Here is a 10,220-nt window from a genome sequence, read left to right as displayed (position 1 = left end):
AAAGAAAAAAGAACCAACAAAAAAGAGAAAGCAACTTCAAAACTACAGATGCCTTTCAAGATGCAGTATTCTGGAGGTCCCAAGATCACATAGAGAAGTCAGCTGCCTTCCTTCTACTAACCAATAAAACTCAATACAGTCTTGAAGCTTGCTTTTCCATACAAAGAGGACTGCAGAAGCCAAGAAATAAATATCTATATCTAGCCTTATCTAGAAGCTCTGCTTGCTTCTCGTGCTCCCCTCCACTTTAAATCATTTGTAATAAAACAAATCCCAAGACTATAAACCTCTTGATATTTTTCAGAAAGTTCACCACCTGTTTACTGYGCATTCATTTTATGAACAGCTATTACAGCTTCAGAACAATTTTGGAGGTAATGAAGCAGGGCTGTAAATAATGTATTATTAATGGGGAAAAGAGAAAATCAAGCATACTTCCTATATGTTTGTTGACTTTAAATGCATAAAAACTTGAACTTCTTTCTTAAGCCTATGATAAACTTACTTCCCTCTACCCAGCTACTCTCATCTTTCCTCGATTCTCTCAGTAGGCACAAAGTGGCTGCCCTGGCCACCTGACTGCTGCTCTCCAGGCAGGGCAGACCCAGTCACAGCAGTTACCCCACCCTGGTTCCTTCACCTGCTTTTACAATCCACRCTAATCTTCAAGGTCTAAAATCCAGCCTGCATTCCTGTTTTCCTTGCCCTGTCAGAGCTCCCCCAGCTAGAGGTACATATTGCTGCATTCTTATGTGTGTGCATATGTCTATTACTGGGATAATTAAAGGGAATTTGGGTTCTGACTGTCTGTGCCCTCAGGGAAGAGACAGGAACATCTGCTGCAATACCTACTTATTTCTTATTTTTCAGAACAAGGGTTTGGAATTGTTTATGCTTCATTGTTCAAACACACATATTGCATACAAATACAAGAAAGTATAAGGAAAAAAAAAGACTGAACTCCCACCTAGATCAAAGTGTTTTCAGCGCTGCCAGAGCAGTCAAAAACCACTAATTTCACTCCTCATCCAGCACAGAGCCCTAATGCTCTTCCCAGGGAGAGCATCTACTCCTTAGAGTTACCAGCTCTGGTCCCTGTGCTGCTGCTGCCACTCTTCCTCAATGTGATGGAAGGACAGACTGACCACGGGAAACATTTGGCATCCTTAGTCATGGCATTCTCTTCAGAGGATTTAATCTTTTGCATTTTAACACTCACATGCTGGCTTTGGCAACCAGCCAAAGAATTTATTTTGAAGAAAATCATGTTGTRTAGTTATGGGAAATCAGTATTTGGTCTCAAGACAGAGTTTTGTAGAGAAATCTCCTCAATTTTTAATACATGTATTGCAGGGAGCAGAARCATAAAACCAAAAGCTGATAAGCAGTTAGGTCCTGTTATTTTTATTGGAAATATCTATGCTTCATTTAGCAAGACCTTTTTTCCTAGAACTGATCATCCTGCAAGGATGCACTCTTACTTATGTTGGCATATGAACATATTAAACCTTTTTATYCACGCTGTTTCAGCAAAATAAAATTTCTTTATCCTATCAATTCTGCTCAAGACTGTAGGTTTCAGGTCTGATGATATTTTATGAAAAAATAGAAAACCCAAACAAAATAAGACATTGTAACACAAAGTGTATAGTGAGCAGAACCTGACATAATCTCTGTAAGAGTCTGGAGCCAGGACATAAGAGAGGAATAAATCCCCCACCCCCTCTACTCCCCCACAACAAAAAGTAAAAGATGCCCCAAAGCCAAAAAAGCCTCCAAAAACAAGGAAGAAAAAGAAAAGTAAGAACCACGACACTACATTCAACACTTCTCTTTGTAGAACTTACTTTTGTTCTAAAAGGCATCATTAAACTCCAGGGTTTTGTCACTATTAACAAATACTTGAGCTGATTTACTGTAGAGCTGGTTGTAAAATGGTCAGTTCCAAATTGCAGAAATGGTAGAAAAGAGCCATAAATCCATCAAAACAAAATCTGAAGTGAGCACTGGAYATGGAATGACAAGCTTACGGCAAGTCAAAGTTTGGTCCAACCTGAATAYGACAAATTGTCATGTAACAAGTATCAACCATGTTCAGCCACACAAAATCAGCTTTTACCCATTGTCCTATACAACAGCAGACAGTGTCACAGAAGGAAGACAGTGAAGAAAAGATGTGAAAGAAAAAGCACTTTGAAGAAGCACCGACTGTGGTTCTCAATTCCACTCAACCAATCTGATAAACAYGAAGTAGCTTGGTAAGGTTATTTAAGAAATCAAGAAGAAAAMCAAAAAAGCTAACTAACATTTTTCCACCCCTCCTCTTAAGATTCCTGGAAATTTTAGAGCTCTAAGCAAGGCCCCAGGATGGGCCAGGGTTTCCCCAATCTCTCAGCCAAAGGGACAGGGAGCAGAAGGTGACATTCAGTGACAGGCAGTAAGGGCAGAGGCTGCCGTCAAGTGATCCGGAAGGCAAAACCACTGGAATGAGTCTTTCCAGTAACTGTGCCACTACCAAATATGAAAACAAAGTTGCCCAGTATCAGATGGCCAGAAACTGCAATTGTTGACATCTTTGCTGATTTAGCAGCAGAATTATAGAATGGTTTGGGTTGGAAAAGCTCACTAAGATCACCGAGACCAACAGTTAACCCAGCACTGCCAAATTTACCACTAAACCAAATCCCCAGGCGCCACGACTCCGTGTGTCTCAAGCATATCCTGGGATGGTGACTCCACCTCTCCCCTGGGCAGCCTGGCTTAATGCTCAATACACTTCCAGTGAAGAAGTTCTTCCTAATATCTGATATAAGCCTTCCCTGGCACAACCTGAGGCTGATTACTCTCGTGCCAACACTTTTTACTTGGGAGAAGAGACCAACCTACACCTGGCTATAGGCTCCCTTCAGGCAGTTGCACAGCWTGATGAGGTCACAACCAAGCCACCTTTTCTCCAGTCTTTGCTTATGAGAAAAAATTTAAATTCAATCTGGTGGAAAAAAAAAAATAGAACAGAAAAAAAGTCAGAGCAATACTGTGCTCCCTCTTGCTTTAAGCACACACACATAAAACAAATTGACAGAACTTCTGCTTATGAGCTCTCTTTCTTGACTGCTGATCTGTTTCTTTAACATATCCCAGTTTGGTTTACAACCTTTTAGCAAAAATACAGCTCTTTTGAAGAAGAAGAAAAAAAAAGAAAAAGAACAAAAAAAAAACAGATTTTAATTCCATCTGCCTACTTTGTACAGCCCTCTGCTACTAGAATGCAGCAGGAGCTTCTCATTCCGTTTGCTGCTTTGTTAACAACCAGAGAACTGCAAATGCTCTAAAAACTTTAGGGCTCATAGAATATGTTTGCCCAGCTCAATAGCCATTGTAGCCACTACTAATTTGATATTATTGAAATTTATGAAAATTATTAGCATTCTATGAAGGCCCAGCACATGACTGGCATGCCAAAATAATTTTAAATTGATGCTTACTTTAAAACGTGATCACTTTCAGGGGTGGGGAAAATGTAGCTGGTATGCAAGTCCTTTGCTTAGAGAATTCAGCCCCTGTCATTCCCTTGTTTTTATGGGAATGGGCACCAATGACACTGGGGGATTCAGGAAGATATAAAGGGATAGTAACCTTCAATCTCCAAAGATACATTTTTTAATTAACAGTAAAAAGTTAAAGGTTGCCATCTCCCAGCAGGACTTCAATCTATACAAAGGTAAGGGCAAACCTGACAATACAAAAAAAATTAAAACTGGTAAAGGAATTATTTTCCTCCTGAAGAGGGTTGGTTCTTGGCAAGGTAGTACAAACAATCTCGTAGTCCTATCATCTTGACAAACCAAAGTTAAAATATCTAGCAATCAGCATTTCTTCACTGATGAATCATCTTTATTTAAAGGAAAGCCCAAAAGATGATAGGGAATGGAAAGCAATACACCTTAATCCCACTACTGATGCTGGCAGGAGATCTTTGAAATGTATTTATGAAAAACTGAAAAGAGAAGGAAAAGGCAGTAGAAACCAAACAGCTTAGTAAAGTACTATTAGTTTAAAAGAAAACTCGCAACAAGATTAGAGAAAAGAGAAGAGAGTACAAACAAAAACAAGTTCATACACCACTTATCCTTCTTCATTCAGCCCACATGTTATTTCCCCTTGGCACATGTTAAGTGCATGCACTCTGTACACAAACCACAGCATAAAATGAGCAGAGAAATATACTGAGTCTATATTACTTAGACAAACATTAAGTAAGGGAATTCTGTGGTGGTCAGGCAATAAGGTTAAAATAATATATTTCTTAGGATACTCCAACCAAGGAATCAAAAATAACTATGCTATTTTTCTTTTCTGGTTAACCTCAAGTTGAAATGAAGGGTTTAAGTTCATTTCTTTTATGGATTGAGACATGCTATTTTTGAGCATGTTTATTCAACAGACAACTTTGTTACAGCACAGCATGTATTTAAATTATCACTAAATATAGCTTCTAAAATTATGGAAACTCATGTTTTCTTTGTTGAGACAGCACAACTTTAAATTATGATTATGTTATGGGAGCCTAGAAGAAAGAGACTAGCCTCAGAGCAAAGGATCGCCACTGCATTTTCAGTATCAATGAAGTTCACAACATCATTTTATTTCTGGCAGAAAAGCCTAAGAAAAACACCTTTATGCAGGTAAACTGCAAGAGAGTCAATATTTAAAATTTCCCACCTGACACTAGATGTGGACCAACTTTTTTTTCCCAGCTGACTCACACACTGCTGCTAAGCCGTTGTAATGTCCCCTTCAGTTCTACCTCATGGAAGGGGGTCTGTCTACAGAATGAGTCTTCAGCTCAGTTTTGACAGGTCTGGTGTTTCAAAGTTCAGTAAATGTGTGTGTCTGGGGAAACAAGCTGCCACTGTAACTACTTTTATCCTTTTTGCTGATCGTTTCCATTTCTGGTTTGGGTTTTTTTAATCTAATGAAAGGTCAGGTCCACAGAGAGCCACCATGAAGTTTCTGAAGAGCAGGTGCAGTATGAAACACAGGATATATATAGACAAACGTTAGACTACTCAACTGTTTTGTTTTGGGGGTTTTTTTTGGCTAAAAATAGTTCAACTTTTATAAAGTGTCCTTTTTTTCCTCATAGAGCAAATTTGGGTTTTGCAGCCTTTTATAACTGCTTAGGTTAAACATTATACTATAATTCCTTTACTATAATAAGAGAACATTTCCTCCCAAAAAGCAGACCATCAGTAAACCCAAATACATTTACAGAGCTAACACTTCATATCTACATGCAAACAAAAGTATATCCAAATAAAATAAAATTTAACAGAAATAAAATTTGTAACACTCTAATGAGTAGGTTATTTAAGCCCTTTTTCTCTCTTAACCWTTAAGCTATTTCAAGCATTATTTCCTTCTTTTCACATTGTAAACATATGGAAATGTGTGTAAAATTAAGGATCACACACTATGAGTCTCTAACCTGCACCTTCTTTCCTTTCAGCCAGTTGTAAGTTACACTTGATTTACAATCCCTTGACTCCAACTATTGGAATTRGTATAGCTGATGAATTCTTAGTACATGCATATAACATACGCAGAGAGATTTTTTTTTTTTAATTTTTTTTATTAAGGCTGAATTTCAACACATTAGCACATTTTTTGCACTTCTAGAGGCAGACGACTCCTGAGAGAGAAAAGAAATTCAAAGAGGCACCATGCACCATCAGTTTTACATAGAACACTGAACTGCACACTACTGGGCTGAGCAATAATCTATGCAATACTTAGAGGTCTATTTTATATTAAATTGTTTTCTGTGATAGTTCCTAACAACTTTAAATAATGAGAAAAGGAAATTTCCATCTTCCAAGGAAGACACAAAGTGCCTTATTCTAGTTTAAGGAAGCTGTATGACAAGAAATTTTAGAGCTGCCAACAGTTTCTGATCTATAGCAGACATTTATAGATTCTGGGACAGCAAAAAGATACATTATGCAGTCCTAATACTAATTATGCAGATAAACAAATTACAACATGGTTATTAACACTGTGTATGAGGGACATCAAATGAAAGCTTTTAAATCACGTCCAAAATCCTTCCAAATTGTGTGCATGTCCTGCTACTGCAACTTCTTTTTCCTCTTCCACCAGCAAACAAAGTATTTGCGTAAAAGTTCTCAGCTGGTGGGTGAAATTCTCGCCATTTGCTACCAGCAGATATATTACAGCCTTCAACTAAAACTATTTAGCTGGAAAAATCAGTGCTAGACATAGTATATGTACCTTTACACAAGGTAGCTTGACAGAATCATCACCTAAGTGAGCAATTTTTGATGGGCAGTAAGAAAGAAAGTAAGCTCTTTTGGGAGATATACTCCTTTTCCATATTTCACTGTGACAGCTCCTGGGGACTATTTTGTCCTTTTATTAGTTTTTTTGCAGCTGTTCATCCATACGCTACACCAGACTCTCACTCCATTAGTTTTATTTAATAGTTCATACTCCATCTACAGTACCTCTCAAAGGAAGAGAAATCAAATAAGTACATTGCTACTTTGGTATACCAGAAACTACAAAACAAAGACCAAAAAAAAAGGCTTTGATCAGTTATAAATAAAACAAAAGTGTTGATATCTCAGTAAAGTTAGTTTAGTTTACAAGTTTACAAGTTAGTTTACTGAGTTTACAAGCTTTAAAGTACCAACCACTCAATAGCATTCAGCCTTGGTTGATGTTCAGCATCCCACACAGCATTTAGCTCTGGTGGATCTAATACTAATACAGGATGACTTTACAGAGTAGGGCATTAGTGCAGCGCTCAAGGGGATTTTAACTGTTACAAATTGATTTTTTAACTCGATGTTGGTCTAGCAGCACCAGTAACATCAATAGATCCCAGAGAGCACTTTCCTATAGGCGGGTGGGTGAATTCAGGAAGTCAGCCAATGTCACAGGAAAAATACGGATATCAGTGAGATGGCTGGCTGTTTGAAACATGCCAGCCCCTACTGCAGGATTCACTCAGACATTGGCTTCTTACACCCATCTCTCTTCTTACAGTCTGATACACCAAGTAATCCATTCCTAACATACAGATACAAAGACAAACCTCTCAGGCACTTTTTCCTTGGGTCTCAAAACTTCCATTTTCCACTAACTAGCAGTCCTTCAAGCACAAGTCAAATGCTGTTGTGCCCACACCAACCAGGTTACCCAGCTATCACACGCTGCATTGCAAACGTGTTTTTACACATCCTTTCTAGTGGTTACTAAGGATTCCCAACAGATTATTGTGTTCAGCCTGAACTACAGCTTGTCAGAAAATTTTCCAAGAGATGTCACTTCATAAAGGCTAAGTTATGTCATGTATATGTACTCATAAATGGCATTTTTAGCACAAAGGTCAATGGGAGTCTGGCATTCAAAATTTTACTAGATCTCATACTAAAAATCTTGTGGCAAATGTTTCTATATAATTCTATTTCCCACATATATTTACAGCAAAAAGAAATTGGTTTTGTTCAGTAAACCCTAACTGTGACACTCTCTTTGGCTATATCAAAAGATGCACCTGGAACAAGATGACAGACGAGGCCTCTGTCCCCAAAAAGCCTTTGCATAGTGACTTAGAACTGGAAGGACATCGCTAGAAGTTAAATACGACTGAGAACATGAGGCATGATCACTCTAAATTCAAGAAACCCTTCTAAATATTGGATGAATTAGATTCATAAAATGACACATTTTTAATCAACTCCTAGAACGCAGCACTGGTAATGAGTCTCAATTATTTTCTTTTACAGTAGCATATAAAAAAAACCAAAAAGTACATGCAGTGATCTCCTAGTTTGTGAAATTAAGAAGCTTAGTGCCAGAATTTTAACCATTCTACTTCAATTACTTTAATTTACAATACTGTGTATGCGTGTTCTGATAAAAAAGTAAGCATTTTAAATGGAATTATTTGCACAATATGAATGCTAAGGAAAACAGATATTTCATCAGAATAACTCATGCTATTTAGCCCACTAATAAATGAGTGATAAAGGTCCCTCATTCACAATACACTGATGGTTTGGTGTTCTGAGGTAGAGTTCATTCTCCAGTGTATGGAAGAACAGGACAGCTGGTACCATTATTATCATTATACCATTAAAATGCCAGAACAGAATACTTTTTGCAAAACACAACATTATTTTCTCTAAGTTTATGAAAAGAATGGAAACAAATCTTTTTTCAATTACAATTCAATAAATTCTAATTCATTGGAACAAAAAACTTACACATGTGCTTTCTTAGAAAAACAGAAGGAATGCAGGGTGTAATATAATACAACTTAATCCCTACATCCTCATAACTACAAACTATTTGGAACTCATTCTAAGTTATGACACTAACGGAAAAATCCCAATTCAAATAAACAAAAAAAAAGTCAGATAAGTTATTAACTGCTCAGGTTTGGACAGAAAACATCCTCCAAGTATTCTTCACTTTGTTCCAGCCATTCCTCAGTGTTCCACCCCAATACTCAATGACAACCACATGTTTGAAGGGTATGTCTTGGTGAAGCAAGGAACTTGTGGTGCAGCTTCAACTCAAAAAGGCTGCGTGTGTCAGGAGCAAGCAGGGACAAGGATGAATTTAGAAGGACCACATGGACATGCAGGGATTACATCAGGTTAAACAGAGTACAGGGGAGGTTACAACTTGCATGGAATGTCAGGGGCAACAGGGACAGCTTCTACTGCTCCAACAGGAATGGAAGGTTGAACAGGGAAAAATATCAGCCTGCTGCTGACTCGGGCAGGTGACCCAGGGCCAGCAAACTGGGGGATGCTGAGGGACTCAATACCACCACTAAGGTATCAGAGGCATCTGTTGTTTAGCAGAAGGGGTTACCAGCTGGAGAGTAAATGTTTAACAGCCCTTTCTCCACCTGAGCCAGTAACAAGTGCAATATCACAAGGGTTTATCCTGTTCAACACCTTCACCAGGAAGAAGGGGAGGCAATAGAATGCAGTCTGTAAAGTTTGCAGATAGCACTAAATAAAAAAAAAAACCAATTAAAGAGCTTGAGGGTGGGACTGCCACACCAAGAAGTCTAGACAGGGTGAAGGAGGGGGATGAGAACAACTTCATGAAATTAAATGTACACATGTAGAATCGTGCACGTGGAAAGGAATATCTCCATGCAACAGCACAGACTAGTTTTAATCACAAAGGAAAACTATTCACCCACCTTTAAGTGATACATTCAGCTACAAATTCTGAACAAGATTTGAAAGCCTAGTTTTATTTCATTTGCATAGAATACACCCCAGATTTTTATATAACAGCACTGAATGCACCTTTTTTTCCCCATACCATTCTATATTATAAGCACAGATTTCTATCAAGTGATTACACAATACTTGGCCAGCACTTGGAAAAGTTTTTTTGGCATTTACATCTTACCTTTGTATGCAATAATGGGGTGCTCAGCTCTGTGGCAGTGGGTGTCTTCTGTTGTTGTTGACTCCAGTATTCCTAAAACCCCAAGTCCTGCCAAGAGCAGTGTGAGGAGGCAGCTTCCTCTCATGGTGGTCACGCTGTCCTCCACAGCAGTCACTTCTTTTAACTGTCTACTCCTCTTGCACTCATGTGGAAAAAGCACCTGGAGAATTCAAAGAAATCTACTCAAGAACAGGAGCAAACCACAGAAAAAAAAAAATAGACAATTCTTGAAATTTAAAACAAAACAGCATTGCCTTCTTTCTGTGTAGCATTTGACTACTCAAAAGTATGCTGTCAGCTGCTCCTCTAATTACTTCACAAACCTATCATCAGTTACCCAATTTCAATTCATAGGAAAATTCATCTATTAGCCAGCATGATTAAAAAACTGATATTCATTATGCCGTCTTTTTCATAGTATAACCTGTGGGGAAAAGAATACTCTCCAACATTTTTTATTTTATCCTCTTAAAGCAAACATATTTAAAACTATCTTCCCCATTCACTTGGATCCATTGCTTTTGCCCTGCCTTCCTCAGGGACGGAAGAGTGCTTTGACATCCTGTGTGTACAAGGTAGAAAAGGAATTGCTCCTTTATGTGACKGACTACTTTGAGAGAACAGCCCTAGAGCATGAATTTTTTCTGCCKGTCTGTAGAGTTTGTATGGAACAGYACAGAAAGGAGTAGGRCAAGATTGACCTCARTGCTCTGACAGAT

The 10,220-nt window shown here is 38.2% G+C and overlaps 1 protein-coding gene across 1 annotated transcript in view; it reads right to left on the bottom strand.

The window, feature by feature from the left end:
- Positions 1 to 9,661, bottom strand: part of SEMA5A (semaphorin 5A) — a gene marked incomplete at its 5' end in the record, with an annotated part of 210,120 nt that extends 200,459 nt beyond the window's left edge. Inside the window, one exon of the mRNA XM_057370806.1 lies at positions 9,463 to 9,661. Coding sequence (XP_057226789.1) covers positions 9,463 to 9,661 — 199 coding nt within the window. The remainder of the gene's footprint in view (positions 1 to 9,462) is intronic.
- Positions 9,662 to 10,220: the final 559 nt, after the last annotated feature.

This window comes from Malurus melanocephalus, unplaced genomic scaffold (genome assembly GCF_030028575.1).
Source record: "Malurus melanocephalus ecotype Western Australia unplaced genomic scaffold, MMel_1.1 scaffold_133, whole genome shotgun sequence".
Classification (NCBI taxonomy): domain Eukaryota; kingdom Metazoa; phylum Chordata; class Aves; order Passeriformes; family Maluridae; genus Malurus; species Malurus melanocephalus.
Note: the sequence above shows the minus strand (reverse complement) of the source record. Positions and strands in the feature narration are given on the sequence as shown.